Genomic DNA, 15,799 nt, shown 5'->3' on the forward strand with positions numbered 1-15,799 from the left:
ATGCTTGTTCTGCCCCCCCCAGGATCAGAGGATCTGAGATTATGGGGGGCTCTGCCCTGAACCCCCCCCCCAGCACCACTTTCCATGCTGATTGATGACTTTGTCAGCAAGTTTTGGTGCAACCCTGCAAACTCCTGACTTTTCCCCTTCGCCGGCTGCGGAGGCAGGGGGCTTTGTGTGCGGCAGGTGCTGCTGCCTTCCTTTTGAAACTAAGGGAAGAGGGGGGGCAGGAGCCTAAAAATAACCTTCAACAGCCTCCTTGGTGTAAAGCTTTAAGCTGCCTTTGCTTCTAAAATGCAAAAAGGGGCTTTTTTGGCTCGCCCGGAGTGTTTATGATCTCTCGGTGGTGGATTTATTATCCTCCGGCTCTGTGGAGGAAAGGGTTTGGGAAGAGCCTGTGAGGCTCCTGGAATCTGCCTGGTGGGTGGAGGTGGGGTGCAGGAGGGATTTGGGGTGGTGGGTGAAGGAGGGGATGGGATGAGAATTGCTCTTGCTGAGTCTGAGCTGGAAGGAGGGAGGAAAACGCTGTCGGAGCAGGATGGCTGAATGGGATGGAAAACTTCCTCCCGACCTTTCCCTGTCCCCAGGTCGGGGCTTTCCTGAGGGGATGAGGATGGGAAGAGCTGTGGGCTGGCGGCCCTGGGGAGTTTACCAGCCACTGAGCTTCCCGCATCAGCTCACTAGTGTGATGAGTTTGATGTCCTCAGGGACTGAGCCTGTCCTGGGGCAGTGACTTCCCGGAGGTTCCAGGCTCCGACTGGGTGGTCCAGGGTGTGCGTGGGCTCCTCGGTGCTTGCGTTTGGGGAACGCGGGGCCAGTGGGAGATCCTCCTGCTGGCAAAAAGGCCGGCTTTTCCAAAAAGATGATCAAAGGCTTTAAAAAAAGCTCCGGGCAAGGGGTTGGCTGGGGTGTCTTGGGTACTTGGGGGGCTCCAAAGTCACGGGTGGAGGGAAAGGATGGGACCAACTCACCCTTTGTGGTTGCGCACCAACCTTTCTCATGTCATTTTGGTGCCAGGATGCTGATTTTAGTGACTTTGGGGACTGAGGGTGGGCTGGCTCAGCTTGCTCCCATGTGACACCGGGCTTTGGGGAATGAGCATCTCACGAGCTTGGGTCACCAGCTCCTCTCTGTCCTGATGCCCTCCAAAGCCATTCCTGGGGCCACCTGGCTCTGCAGGACACCGGCCTGGCGGCCACCAGCGCAGTTCCTGAACGGTGATGGAACTGGAGGAAACGGCGCTTAACCAGCTCTTTCCCCCCCCACCCCCTCCCCAGCCCAAGGGCTCCCTGAACAATCGTGAAATGAGATCTTTATCATTTTTATTAAAAGCTGTACATAAGGCATCACCATTAGGCTGGATGGGAGGAGGGAAGGGGGTGGTGGGGGGTGTTAATTCCCTTATGGCTCCCCTCTTCTCCAAACCCCCCCCCCTCCCAGTTTAATTCATAATGTTGGGATGCAAAAGCTCCCCAGAGAGCGATGGGTAGTGGGAAATGAAGAAGATGAAGGAGCTTTATTGAAGCCATCAATCTCGGGCCAGGCTGCCGCCATCAAAGGCCCCGGCTTGTTTCGGCAGAGGTTAGGCAGAGGAGCAAAGAGATCAGGTTTCGGGGGAAACGTGGGGCATGGAGGGACTGAGAAGAAGAAGCAGCTGACAAGCTCCTGGCTCGGTCCCGGCTGGAGGAGCCAGTGCCTGTGGAGCTGGGTGGAGAGTGGTGGCCTCACCCTGGTCGGGGATGCCAATCCTGCTGAGGTTTTAGCACACCTGCCTCTGTTCCTGCAGGACGTGGGTTTTGCAGCTTGGGCAGGAATCAGGGGGGTTAACTCTTCCCTGTGCCATGGTGAGGCTAGAGACCCCCGTCGCATGCGTCTCCCCAGCTGGAACGCCCATCCCCAGTGAGGTCTCTGCTCCAGTGCAGCACCAGCCCCCTTGGCCAGGGCAGTAGGAGATCTGTTGAGATACAGACTTGGATGCCCCCGTGTCCCGCCATCATGCATTCAGTCTTGTGCTGCCATGGCTTGCTGGGTGGTGCCCAGCAGATGGGTTGGAAACTCAGAAGCACTTCCGGATTTGTCCATACACCTGTTTTTTTTGTGGATGATGACTGCATGGTGGACCACAAGAGAGGACCTTCCCCTGGAGCAGGAGAGCATCCATCTCATGAAGATGAGCCAGTTAGGCCACAGGATTTGAAAGTAACCCGGTGCTGGGACAGTGTTGACCCACCTTGGTCCCATACCCAGCCAGAGATGGGTGGCCAAGCCCTGGGATCTGCGTGTATGGGATGCTCCAAGCAAGGACATGCTGGAAGGGGAGCTGATGTGCCACCCAGGGAGCTTGTCAGCTTGGTCTTGTGATGTTGCTGCCCGGCACGGATTCAGGCTGTGGCTTGCCCGGTGGGGCTCCCTGATAGCTCTACATGCCTCTCGCTGGGTTTTTCTCTCCTTTCCTTCCTGCTTTTCCGCGGCTGCCGCATCCCCAGGTGGCTGAAAATCAGGGAATTGGAGAGGTGGCATCTGCTGGCTTGTTTAGAGGTGGGTCATACGGAGTGACGTTGCCAGGCTGGTAGGTTGGTAGATGTTGATTGTCCTTCTTTGGGTGACCCCATGGGCAGGTGAGAGGGGCATAGGTGATCCCACGGTGCTTTTTGGAGCTGGTCCTTCATCTGAATGTTCCTTGGCAGGGGAAACGGCATCCCTGGAGGGATGCTACCCTATGCCAGGGCTGGCGTGGCTCGCTTTACCTACCTAAACCCCAGTTTCCCAGCTCTGCCACCCTTTGGTGACCCCACGGCAGAGGAACGGGGCTTGCGGACGTGTGTGCACTGCTGTGAACTTTACAGGCTCCTTCTACCTTTTTACAGAGTGCTACATTCCTGGGAGATGAGGTCAGAGCCGCTTCCCAGCACAGGCAAAACCAAGGGATGGCTGGAGAGTCGATGCCTTGAGATTGGGACAGGGGCTGCGTGGGTGGTGGGATGGGGTCTGGGGATGGTTTGAGTGGGATGGTCACCTGGGGCTGATGAGAAGGGGGATGGTGGTGGCACCCTGCTGTGGACTAGATGCTAAGGCTGAGGGGGAAGACCTGCTTTGTGGTTGAGTTTTGGCCCTCTGGAAAGGGAGGTGAAGGTCCCAGGCCTCGTGTCCTGATCTAGAAGGAGTCTCTGGAAGGGGACCCAAAACCTGGCATCTAGCAGAGCGTCAGCAGCGTGGCCACAGTGGCAAGTGTCGCTTGTTTGTCCCAGGACAGGGCTGCCCGCGGGGCTGCAGCCTGGATTTGGGGAATCTCTTTGAAGCTGGCGAGCTATATCCATTGCAGCCCCCGGTGAACACCAGCTGTACAAACAGCAGCCCTGAGCAAAGCTGCCCGCTCAATCATCCATCTCCTGCATATCCCATCAGAGCAGCCCTGGGGCTTTTGATGACATCCTCGAGCTGTGGGACGAGGCATCCTCAGATCCTGGACCAGGTTCCTGAGGCTTGGGGGGGCTACCCGGGATCTGGGAACATCTTTGGGCACTGCCTTTCTGACAGCGCTGGTAGATGAAGCAGATTGTAGCTCTGGGACATCAGTGGAGGGTGTGGGATTGCCTGGGCCAAAGTCATCAAAAAACAATGGAGAGAAGGAGAAACGAGAGCTTGTTGGGTCTGGCACCGTGACAAACCCTTCTTCCTTTCGGTTGCTACAAAGGGAGAAGGGCTGAGGTTCCCACCCAGGGCTGGAGGAAGTTGGACGAGGTGTCTGGTGGCACAGAGGGCTGATGGGGACAGGGATCATGGGCTCTCCAGTGGTGGTGAGGTCTCATGCTGGCTTTGCCACTGCCGCCGAGCCCAACGCTCGACCCTTGGGCCAATTCTCAAGCTGTCAGCGTAAAAGCTCTCAAAGAACCCAAACAAAGGCTCCGAGTCTCTCGGCGTCCCGCGGCACGGGCAGGGAGCGGCCGGGGGATGATTAGGTGTGCCCTGAGTGCTGGGCTCGTGTGGGGGCGGAGGTCCGTCCCTTCTCCCTCCCTCTGAGTCCAGATAAAAGCCGGATCCTTGGAAGCACGGCTGGATTTGCAAAGCTCCTGGTCTCCCATCCCAGCTGCAGGCAGAGGGGGTAAGGTGGAGGTGGGAGTGACCTGAGAAGACAAAGCCCCTCGGCTCATTGCCTCCATCCCTGCGTCTCCAAGAACGTAGGAGGACCCACCTTGGGGAAAGCCCGCTCGCTCGCTGCCTCTTGCCATCTCTCTCCGCAGCCGGCGGAGGGAGGAAGGAGATGGCCATGACAGCCAATGGCTCCAGTGGGACGCATGATGCTCTGCCGGACAACGGCTTTGCCGGCGCCGATGATCTCGTTTCCGACTGGTACATCTACGAAACCATGGAGCCGGCCGTGTCGCAGGATGAGTAAGTGTCCCTCCGTCCCTGCCTCCTGCCCCGCTGCTCTATCCCCTTTCTGTAGAGCAACTTCCCCCGAGCACTGGAGCCGGGATTTATTCCCAGGTGAGCGGGAGGTGATTCAAAAGGCTTGTTTTGGGCCCCCAAAAGGGCTTGTTTTGCCCTTCCTGAGGACAAGAGAAGTGCTATAGGGAGGGGAAACTGAGGCACGGAGCAGTGAAGCAATCCATCCAAGGTGTCCCATGAGGCCCATCTATCAGCTCTATTGTCCCTCTGTTGACTTAGTCCTCTGCGGGTGGGTTTTACACCGCTCGGTTGACTGATCCCTAATCCTCCAAGCAGGAGGAGATCCCAGCGGTGACCAGCCCTAAGGGTCCCTCCTCGTCCCTAATCTTCTGCATTGCGAAACAGCCTTTTGAAATCTCCTTGCCCAGCCTCAGTTTCCCCAGGTGAAGCCCCACCTGGGCGACCTACACCTCTTCTAGAAACCTTTGGGGTGCTTCCTGGGTGTCCTCCTTTGCAGCAAGCCGCGGTCGGTGAAGCGATGGAGGCAGCACTGGGGGGTTTGCCCATCTGATGGCTCCTGGATGCTGAAGCCCTGGGTGATACCTAACAGGGTTTTAGTATCCCTCTGCTCTTAATCTTGTGGGTGGGCACCCTGGATTTCCAGAGCCTGGATGTTTTGGGACAGCAGGAACTTTCTGATCAACCCAAGGCCAGGAAAACAACTCCCAAAAAAAAGCAGAAATCAGAACTTTGCTAATGGCAGCCAGTCCTAGAAAACCTTTTCTGGCAGGTTGGTGGCAACCTTGAACACACGATGCCTGAGAAATCTTAATTTCACCCTCGGACCCTTCCCTGCAGCCTTGCTGGTGAGGCTCTGCCTTGCAGTGGGTCTCCCGTCTTGTTCCCTCCCAAACCCCGCAGCACCAGTGGGGTGGGCAGAGGGCTCAGGGGGGTCTTCCTGCTGTGAGCTATGGGGCTCAGGAGGGTTCTGCCCCTATGAGCTATGAGGTTCAGCTCCCCAGCTGAACAGGGGTTTGCTGCCTGGCACTGGGTGAAGGCACCATCATGCCCGGCCTTGGGGAGAGGAGAAGGGCAGCCGTGGCGGAGCAGAGATTAAGGGATGGAATGGAGGCCAGAGAGTGAATAAATAAAGCTGAGCCTGGCCTTGGCTGGCTCCAGGACCGCGTCCTCGAACGCACCCACGCTGGGCAACCATCGCCTCCGTCGTCCCCCCAGCTCCGGGGCTGGTCCCTCTCCCATGGGAAAGGTGTCAAAAAACACAACAAGGGGTCTTGAACCTCCCAGCTGGTGTTTAATTAAGGACACGGCTTGGGTAGGGAGGAGAAGCGCCGCTTTGTGGGCTGTGTCCCCCGAAAAGACAGAGCTGGAGCAGGTATGGGTGGAGAAGAGGTGAGGGGGGGTTGGTCCTTTGATGCCCACCCACTGTTGAGCTGCAGGGATGGGCTCAGGGCTGCTCCTGGGTGTTATCGCTCGTAAAGTCACCTCGTGAGGGTGACTTCATCCCCCGTTATTGATGGTCACGTAGCCCTGCTCCATCGAGGTCTGCCTCTGCTCGGCCACCGCATCCCTGGACATCACCTCAATGTCTTTGCTTTGCCTTTTGGGGACTAAACACAACCACATATGATAGATTTCTTTTTCTTTTTTTAAATTTTTTTTTCATTTTCCCCCCTTCTAGCATGTTTCCCAGTGCAATCCCAGACTGCCACCCCACCGTTTCTCCCAGGCTGTACCACACCTGCATGGCACCCATCTCCGTAAGTACCTGCCGAGTCCCGGGGGGTGGGTTCACTGCTCCCCACGTTGTCTTTGCTGTCCCTCAGCTCAAGTCATGGCCATCTAGTCCCAAATAACAAGTCTGGGCTCTTCAGCTGGAGAGAAGTTTGAGCCAGGATGCTCCAACGAGGGATTTGCACATCTCCACACTTGGCTTTGTGCCTGTAGTTGACGGAAGGCTTTGATTTATTTTTCATTTTTTCCCAGCGTGATCCTTCTGAGGCATTTAAAGTCCATAACTCATCAGAGCAGGTTGAGAAATGCCTGTCTCCGCTTCAGCTGTGGCTGGATTTAGGGTGCTGGGTGGAGATGGTGTCTCCGTGGAGGTCCCATCACACAGCAGCATGTCCCCAACCCCCCTCCATGTGTTTACTCACTCCCTCCATTGCGTTTCTGGCAGCTGGCCGTGCTTGTGGGCTTGTCCTTACTGGTGAAACGCAGACGTCTCCACCGGAGCTGCTGGAACGGCGTCCCAGGACTGCTCAGGTACCAGGTCCTCAGGGTCCCTGTCACCCTGCAGCAAAGAGTGGGATAAAGCAGCTGTGGGGCAGAGGATGGTGGGGACAGGGTGCCTATCACTGGTTGCCAGGCTCATCACTTCCTTGCCTTGCAGCCCAGTCAACTTTCTGGAGGAGGAAGGCAACCGCGGGCTGGTGGCTGCGGTGTTCGGTATCCTATTCTCCTCCCTCTGCGTGCTAGTCCTGGACAAGGACCCTCTGCCGTTCATCGCCCACTCCTCCCAGAGCACCCGGGGTAAGGCGAGCACCCTCCTGGCCCGTGGCCACCATGCTCTTCCCCAGTCAGGAGATGTGCAGCTTGTTCACTCTGGTCCCTACTGACAGTGCTGTCTTCACTCACCTCTTTCACTCTCTGTCCTCTCCTCCCACCGTCCCATCTAGAGTACTGGAAGATCTTGGCGTTGCTCTACTACCCTGCTTTCTACTACCCCTTGATCGCCTGTGCCACCGTCCGACACAGGGTCAGCTACCTTGTGGGCTGCCTGCTCTCCTGGTGCCACTGCGTGGTCCACATCTGGCAGAAGGTGGATTGTCCCCAGTCACCAAAGGTACGTGTCCTACCACCTGGGGAAGGAGCTGGGAGGCTGGCACGGCCCACGGTTGGAAGTGGCTTTCTCATCACTGCCTCGAAGTGACAGTAAAGGTGTCACCTGCCTTGGACTAGACTGCCCAGGCTGGGGTGGTCTCACGTGTGACATCTCTGCTTCTCCCCAGATATACAGGTACTACTCCACGCTCTCTTACGTCCCCATTATCCTCTGCCTTGTGCTCTTAAGCCTTTGGTATCCAGCCTTGCTCATCAGGAGCTTCATCGGGCAGGAGGAGACCTTGGAGAAGGAGGTAACAAAGATCCATGGGGCAACAGGGTGGGGTGGTAGCATGGGTGGAACCCTTTGGATCTACACGGCTTTGGCAGTCAACGTGGGCTGGTTGGTGGCCCTCCTGCCCCACAGGGAGAACTGGAATCCCCGGGGCATGTGTTCCCTGCTTGGCTCCGGCGATGGGAGCTGCCTGCCCTCTGACGGCACGGCTCGTGGCTCTGTTACTCTTGCTGGATTTGAAGAGGGAGAGGGGGGGAAAAAAAAAAATCCATCCTTTGGAGTAAACTTCTTAGTACAAGAGGTTTACAGCATCAATGCATCCCATTCAAGCTGGGACTGGGGTTGCCTTGTTTTCCAGGCAGGCTGGATAATCCCCGGCCCTTTGGGAAATGCTGGGGCTTTGTTGGGAAGAAAGGAGGAAAAAAACTAATTCAATTCAAAAAAAAAAAAAGAAAAGAGCAAAAAGTGTGGACTGAAGTGACCCCCAGGCGCTTGGAGGGAGGTGGCTGAAGGGGAGGAGGGTTTGTCCTGCTGGTGCACTTGGCTTTGGGCTGCTCTGTTGGTGGGAACGAGGGGGATTTATTTCCACCTTTGCTGTGCTGGGAGATTTGCTGCCGGTGTCGTTCGTTATCCGAACGAGGGCTGGGAGCCCGTCACCCGCATCACCTGCACAGAGATGGGCATGGTGCAAGCAACGGGTGGGTGGGCAAGGAGATGGGTGCTGGGTGGGATGCAGATGCTCTGAGAGCCCCCCGCAAAAAAAAGGCAGAGTCACCTCTGAGCCTGTCCCTGTGCTCAAACCAGGCAATTTATTCATGGAACGGTTTGGGTTGGAAGGGACCTTCAAGATCACCTAGTTTCAACCCCCCTGCCATGGGCAGGGACAACTTCCGCTATACCAGGTTGCTTAAAGCCTCATCCAACCTGGCCTTGAACACTTCCAGGAACGGGGCATCTACACCTTCTCTGGGCAACCTGTTCCAGTGCCTCACCACCCTCAGAGTGAAAAATTTCTTCCTTAGATCTAATCTAAATCTCCCCTCTCTCAACTTAAAGCCATTGCCCCTTGTCCTGTCACTACACACTCTTGTCAAAAGCCCCTCTCCAGCTTTCCTGTAGCCCCTGTAGGCACTGGAAGGCTGCTAGAAGGTCTCCTCAGAGCCTTCTCCTCTCCAGGCTGAACAGCCCCAACTCTCTCAGCCTGTGTCCACAGCAGAGGTGCTCCAGCCCTCAGATCATCTTCATGGCCTCCTCTGGACCTGCTCCAACAGCTCCATGTCCTTCTGATGTTGGTGACCCCAGAGCTGAAGCGGGGGTTTCAAGAGAGCAGAGGGGGACAACGACCTCCCTCGACCTGCTGCCCACCCTTCTTTTGATGCCTTTCCTTAAGGTGACGGGACGAGGTTATTACAAGAGGTACCTCAAGGCCATCCTCTCCAAACGCCCTGGGAAGGGGAGGTAAGGATGGCACCTTCCCCTCGCTCCACCAGCCCTGCCTGGCTGCCTGCAGCGGGGGCACAGGGGGGTCCCTGCTCCCCACAGCCACGCTTGGCACCATCTCCTTCCTTCTCCAGCTCCACGAAGATAGAAGAGAACCTCCTAGGAAGGATCAGGACGTATTTACGCTCCTACATCTACGCTCCAGAGGAAGGTGGGCTGCAGGAAGGTGGCGGGGGCTGTGGGCTCGGCTGCGGCAGCAGCTCGGCAAACAGGCTGCGATTCCCCCCTCCCCAGGGGGACGGAGCAAATGCCTTTCTTGGCTCCATCCCCGAAGCATCTGTGCCACGGCAGCTGCCGCCCGCGACACCTCGACTTCGCGCAAACTGTTGCGGTTTGGGGTGGGGAGCTGGATGTGTCGTGTCCCCCCACCCCAGCTATGGAGGTTTGGGGGGGTTCAGGCGTTGGTTGGGCTGATATCACAGCCTGATGCTTGAGGAGGCACCGATGAGGGGATAAAATGGACAATAAGGGGATAAAATCCCCAACAGGCCCAGAATGGGGGACAACCCATCGCCCTCTCTGCCCCGTGCGAGGCAAGGGGCTGTGCTGGGAGGTGGCATCCCGAGGGACACGGCTGCTGGGATGCCGGTGCATGAGGTTTTGAGGGTTTTCGAGGAAAAGAGGAGTAATAGGAAGGAAATCATCCAGCTGAAGGATGGAGAAACCTCTTCCAGTTATACATCCTGCCTGGATCTCCCTGGGGAAATCCCGATTAACGCTTGGCTGCCCGGTTCCAGCCCTCTCTCCTGAGTATTTTTCTCTTCACTGCTGGGTTGGGTGGACCTGCAGCTCTTCCCTCCTCCATCCCACATCCCCACTCCTCTGCCATACAGGTTTCCGGATCCCGCTGAAGCTCATCCTGTCCCTAACCACGGCCGTCATCGCCGTCTACCAGGTGATGCTGACGGCCAAACGCCGAGCAGACCCACCTCCCTGCCTTCTTGGCTGTGTTCTCTCCAGGCACAGGAGCCTGGAGGTCTTTGCCATGCCACAATTTTGGCTAAAGGGGATGGTATTAGCGTGCCTCGAGGTATTACCGTCCCTCGGCTGAGCCGTGAGCTTCCAGGGCTCAGCCAGCCTTAAGTCCTTTAAGCCAAGGTGACGGCTCAGTGGTGGGACGCTGTGACCTGGGGCTCACGTGGCACCTCTTCCTCACAGGTGGCCCTGCTGCTCCTGGTAGCTGTCGTCCCCACCATCCAGATCGTGCGGGCAGGAATGACGAAGGACATCGTGGTGCTGTTAGTCCAGTTTGGCTTGGTGCCCTCGGAGAACCCGGCTGTCCCGGGTGACATGGAGAAGGAGCTCAACACAGTCAAGTACTACCTGTGGTCGCTGGAAGGTGGGTTCCCAGCCAGGTCCTGCATCCATAGATGAGGTTTTTTGGAGGATTTCAGAACTTATCGGAGAGGTTTCTAACCCAGAGGATGGTCCAAGATGCTGGTTGGTGATGGGGCAGCTTCTGGAGGGTGGGGGACTTAAACAGTCACCTGCCATTGAGCAGATGGGCCCCCACCCCGCATAACCAAATGTCCTGGATGGTTGGGAGGGGTGTGAGGATGGCAGGAGTGCCCCCCTCCCTTCACGGCACTGCCTGGGGGTGCCACCAGCTGAGGGGGGGCCCTTTTAATGGCTTTTCTAGAGTCACCAAGCCCTTTTCATCTTTTGTTTCCCTCCTGCCAGACCTCTTGCTTCCCCCCCTTTTCTGACATCATCTTCCCCAGCTCTCCCCATTGCACTGCCAGCTTGCTCGATGATTTTTCCAGTGCTGAGCTACCTCAACTCCTCATATTTTGCCTGGTTGTCTGTTTATTCCCTTCCCTTTCCCTGTCTCACCACCTCCTGCCTGCCTGAGAGATGGAGATCCCTGTACTATGAAGTGGGTAGGGAGGGAAACTGAGGCACGGTGCCTCATTGAGTGGTACTTCCATGCAGCCTGCCCCCATAACGCTCCTCAGATATGTTTTTACAACAAAATCCCGTTGCTGGGGCTGGCTGCAGCCCTGACCTGGCCATCTCCCCGCCCCCATCCTGCTCCTCTGCAGTCTGCTACGTCTGCTCGCTGGTGCTGTGCTGCCTGCTGACCTGCGCCATGCTGCTGAGGACGCTGGTGATGCACAGGTACGGGATGGTACCAGCTCCTCTGGCCTTCACCTTGACACCCAACTGGGATGTAGCTGTGGTTTTTTTTCCCCTCAGGAACAACCTGAAGGCTCTCTACCAAGGGGCTGTGCTGGATGTTTTCTACAAAGCCCATATCCTCCGCCCATCCCGACAAGCCATCGTTTGCTGGATGGGTTTTGCCAGCTTCCAGACAGCTTTTGCCTGCCTGGGTAAGGGGTGTCAGGGGGCAAGAGGGGGTGGATGGGTGGTGGGCCTTCATCTTGCACAGCCTACCCTGAGCTGAAGCATCTCTTCCTCCTTTCTTGCCCTGTTTTGAGAAAGGGAGGCTTTTGTTCCTTGTTCCCCAAACACAATCTGTCCTTCTGCTGAACACTGAAGGGTAGGGAAGAAAAAAAAAAAGGGGGACAGAGATGAGGAATGATGACTTGTGTTGGCTCGAGCCCAAATATTTTGATTTGAGAACCTGCCACAGCATCTCATGCAAAGGACCTTCCGTCTCCTCCGGTCTCGGCCTTCACATCCCAGGTGCTCCTTGCTGAGTGTCTTCTCCAGCACAGCCTGGGTCTTGCTGGCTACTTCGTGGATGGGTGGAGGATTGATGTCCTCCACCCCACCACAGTCTGGAGACATCTTAAGGCCTCTCTGCCCCATGGGAGATGACTTCAGGAAACATCCATGGTGATGCATGGGCAACACCCAACTGTATTGGCATCCTGAGGCTGCGTGGGAGAGTCGAGCTGAGGGTCAAGGGTGGTGATGGAAGGACAAGGAGGGACCACCAGGTCTGCTGGTGATCACCTCTCCAGAGAGAGGACCTATTTTGCAGGCAGATCACAGAGATCAGGGTGGAGGGAGGAGCTTGGGAGCACCCCAGGAGGTCCTTGCAGGTCTTTGTTGGCCGGGAGCAGCTTTTCTTTTGCCACCCAGAGCTCGGTGCATCCTGCCAGAGCCACGAATCTACCTCCTGCTTAAAAAAAAAAAATAAAATCTCCGGTTTTCAAGTCATTAAAGCAAAGCAACGGAGGTGAAGCTTGTGCTCCAGCAGGAGGAAGCATGGCTGTTGCTGATCTCGGCGTGATTTACGATTAGAAACCAGAGCTCAGGCTGATTTTTTTTTTTTTTTTTTTTTATGACGAGGCGTCGTAGTTGTGGCCCCGAGCACCGGCTCTTCTCGGCGGGGATAAGGCGGGTGCGATAAGAAAGGCTGAGCTCGTAACGAAACCCCGCGTGGAGCATTGTGCTCGGAGCGGGGGAGGCGGGTACGGATCTCTCGGGCTTTTTATGGGATTGACGCGAGAGCCGCGCTCAGCAATGAGTAGCGGTTTGGGGAATAAGAGGAAGAACGAGAAGAGTTTCTCCGTCCTCCTCCACCATGGCTCCTCTCCCTGTGTCTCCCTCCCAGGTCTCCTCATCCAACAAGTGATTTTCTTCATCTGCTCGGTGGCGTTTACCTTCCTCTTCGTCATCCCGCTCCAATCCGGCACGAACACCTACCTCTTCAAAATCATTCAGAACATGTGGTGAGCACCTGCGGCCCTCTGGGAGGGGTGGAAGACCCAAGTGTGTGTCATGTCCATGGCCACGATGTGTTTTGGGGGTACTCTGCCAAGGGGAGCCTCTATCTCAGGATCCTTTGACTTTGCTGGAGGCTTCTGCTGCCTGGGATGGATGGTGTCTCCTGCTTGGGATCCCTCCTGGTGCCCAACCTGCCTCTTCCCTTCCACCCAGGCCCTTCTGGTTGACCCTGGTTGTTGCTGTCATTGTGCAAAATTTGGTGGCTCGCTACCAATTCCTGGAGCAGCATCCCCTCCGGAAGGAGCTCACCAACAGGTATGGGGACTTGGGGGATCTTTGGAGCAGAGCTGTCCTTCCCGTGGTCCAGGACCCTGGGACTGTGTTGGGTTTAGATGTGCTCCTGATATCGTGGTGTTCTCTGTGCCATGAGCTCAAGGGGATTTTGGTGGCTTCATGTTCCCCGAGAGATTTCTCTAGATGATTTAGAGGGCCATGGCCCATTTACAGCTTTGATTTTGGTGGGGAGAAGCTGGTGAGGTCTGTACCCTGCTCCACCACCCCCATTTGCAAGCCTCAGAGGAAGCTCAGGTCCCTCAGGATTGGCTGGACTGGTTCAGACGTGGCCGGCAGATGGGGTCCCTTGCTCATGCATGGTATCACTGCCTAAGCTGTCTCCTTGTGCTGAAGACCAGGGTGACAGATGGATCTAGGTGTCCTGCTCTGTCCAGCCAAGGCACTTCCCTCACCTCCATCCCTTGCCCAGCATTGCAGGAAGGCTGCTTTAGGCTCTTCTGGCCTCCACAGGAACTGGTGTCCTCCATCCCAAACCACCCTACTCATGATTTGTCTGGTTTCTAAGTCTTCAAAGAGAAACCAAGACCTTATGCCTGCTGGAGGCCAAGCTTTGAAGTCCTGATGGTGCATGACACTGTGTCATCTCCAAGAGCATTGCAGGGTGTTTGCTTCTCTCCATGGGATGGAGACACCTCCAACAGGGACTGTGTCTGCCGAGGAGCGAGGGAAGTGTGGGAGGCTTATTTTGGCAGGAGGTTCTGGCAGGGAAGGGCTATGCTTCCCATTTCATGGTCTTTGTGTTCCTTACTCCTCCTTCTCCACCTGCAGGCGAGCTCTCTACATAGTCACCTACCTGCTCTTCCCCATCAATGTCCTGGTGGGTGTCCTGGCTGGTGTGTGGAGGATGGTCATTTCTGGCCTTTATAACGCTGTCCACTTCTGCCAGCTGGACATCAGCCTGCTAAACCGTGGTGTGGAGACCTTCGACCCAGGTAGGGCCCTGGGGAGGTCCCTCTGCAGCACCTCCATGAGCATGGAGGCCCTTTTCCCACCACGAAGCTCGCAGTGGGGACAGGGCCAGGAGCTCCTCCACCACCTGGAGCTTCCAGGACAAAGGGTGGCTTCAGGTCCTCGTGCTCTGCATTCAGAAATGGGCAAATGGGACAAGGGCAGCAAGCAGCTTCTCCTGATGCCTGCTTGGTCCTGCTTTTCCACCCATCCCCAAGGACAGGTGATGCCCTACTGGGGTCCCCTGGGCTTCACAAGTGGCCACACCCCATTCCCGTGGATGTGGGACCCTTATCTCTCCTGTGCTAAGGGTAGCAGGGAGGAGAGCTCAGCCCTTTCTCTGCTTTTCCCACTGGGATTTCAGGAGCAGAGTCCATCTCCAGGTCTGGAGGTAGAGCTGCTCTGGCAGAGCAGAGACCAAACAATCCTTCTCTTTGCTCCAGGGCAGGACAGTGGAGGGACACCATGAAGTGTGGTCCCCTCCACCCCCCCCCCCGCACATGTTTCACTGTGGGTTTTGTTCCCCCAGGCTACCACGCTTACTGCCACTATCTGAAAATCGAGGTCAGCCAGTCCCACCCGGTGATGAAAGCTTTTTGTCTGCTGCTCCTCCAGCTAGTCAAGCTGGAGGGGCCGCAGGGGCTACAGGCCACTAACATGGAAGAAGGTAAGACCTTCCCACCACCAACCAGGGTGGGGAGGGGGATGCACCAGGGTGGGGTGGCATCAGGATGATCTTTGAGGGTTTGCTGCTGCTCCAGAGATGCTGGTGGTGCCTTGGGGTAAAGGGACTGTTGAGGGTTGTGGCTCTGGTGCCTCCTCTGCTTTTACACTAGGAGCTGTTCCTCTGTGAGAGCAGGATGGGGCTCATCTGCTTTCACCCCAGGGGGTAGGTGGCACCTGGGCAGCCTCAGTGAGATGGAGATGGGGCTGAAATAATTTCCCCCCCACCCTACCTCCCATCTCCTTCCAGGCATCCAGCTGATGCAGCCCAAGAAGGTCCCGCCGAGCAGAGCCAGGTTCAAGCAGAGCCGAGCCCGCTGGTGGCTGGCCTACACCCTCCTCAACAACCCCTCACTGATGGCTTGCCGGAAAACCGCCCTCTCTGACCCCACCACCAATGGCACCCAGCTCAGCCCCCTCAAGCCCTGACCTCCAGAGAAGCCCCCCTCCCACCTCTCTGCCTCTGGCTCCCATCTCATCCCATCCCATTCCTGTCTCCCGTTGACTCTCCTCCTGCACTGGCAGGAGTTTTGGGCACCTCTCACCCCTCTCCAGCCTCTGGTCCCTCTCCAGTGGTGATGTGGGGTCTAGATCCATGTTGAGCCACTACCAAGGTCCAGAGGTGAAGGCAAACGGGTCACCTCCAAGCCTGACCTGAACAGAGAGGGCTTGATGACTCAAGCTAAAGCCTTCAGGCATCTTAAAAACGTCTTTGGAGTCACTCCTGCAACGAGCTCACCAGTTCTCAACAGCCGCCTTTCCGACACGCGGGAAGGCAGGCGCGAGCCCTCAGCACCGGGACAGTGAGGAAAGAGGGAGAAGATGCACGTTGGCTTGCGCGGAGCGATCCTCAACCAGACTGAGCGTGGGGAACTACCCACACCTCAGCGTGGTGTCCCTGCAGAGAAGGTCCCCACCGCCAACCCTATCCCCAGCTTTCCTCCCTTTTGGGTCCGATCCTGGCTCTTCTCAGGTGCCATACCTAACCCCAGGACTCTTTTTTTTGTTTGGTTGGTTGTTTTTTTCCGCAATTTTGTGAAGGCTGAAACTCTCTAGGCCGTGAGGTTGCAGAGCCATTTGTTTTCTGCTCCCCATAACTCTTGTTTCCCCCCC

General features: G+C 56.7%; 1 protein-coding gene across 1 annotated transcript; it reads left to right on the forward strand.

Annotated features, from left to right (window-relative positions):
* Window positions 1-4,261: 4,261 nt before the first annotated feature.
* On the forward strand, window positions 4,262-15,115 carry STRA6 (signaling receptor and transporter of retinol STRA6). The gene is made up of 17 exons (XM_086620429.1): window positions 4,262-4,392; window positions 6,089-6,167; window positions 6,587-6,672; window positions 6,800-6,939; window positions 7,086-7,252; window positions 7,419-7,544; window positions 8,916-8,983; window positions 9,100-9,176; window positions 9,859-9,920; window positions 10,184-10,364; window positions 11,068-11,143; window positions 11,222-11,355; window positions 12,549-12,666; window positions 12,875-12,976; window positions 13,784-13,947; window positions 14,493-14,630; window positions 14,937-15,115. Exons 1-17 carry the CDS (start codon window positions 4,262-4,264, stop codon window positions 15,113-15,115), a joined length of 2,028 nt encoding a protein of 675 aa, XP_086476555.1.
* Window positions 15,116-15,799: the final 684 nt, after the last annotated feature.

This window comes from Tauraco erythrolophus, chromosome 14, assembly GCF_009769465.1.
Source record: "Tauraco erythrolophus isolate bTauEry1 chromosome 14, bTauEry1.pri, whole genome shotgun sequence".
In the NCBI taxonomy this organism is placed as follows: domain Eukaryota; kingdom Metazoa; phylum Chordata; class Aves; order Musophagiformes; family Musophagidae; genus Tauraco; species Tauraco erythrolophus.

Excerpts from the sequence above, each read along its gene's own strand:
- STRA6 (XM_086620429.1), top strand. The coding sequence starts at position 4,262 with ATGGCCATGACAGCCAATGGCTCCAGTGGGACGCATGATGCTCTGCCG. Across the intron at positions 6,168-6,586 it reads CCTGCATGGCACCCATCTCC|CTGGCCGTGCTTGTGGGCTT; the intron begins GTAAGTACCTGC and ends CGTTTCTGGCAG. Across the intron at positions 11,356-12,548 it reads GACAGCTTTTGCCTGCCTGG|GTCTCCTCATCCAACAAGTG; the intron begins GTAAGGGGTGTC and ends TCTCCCTCCCAG.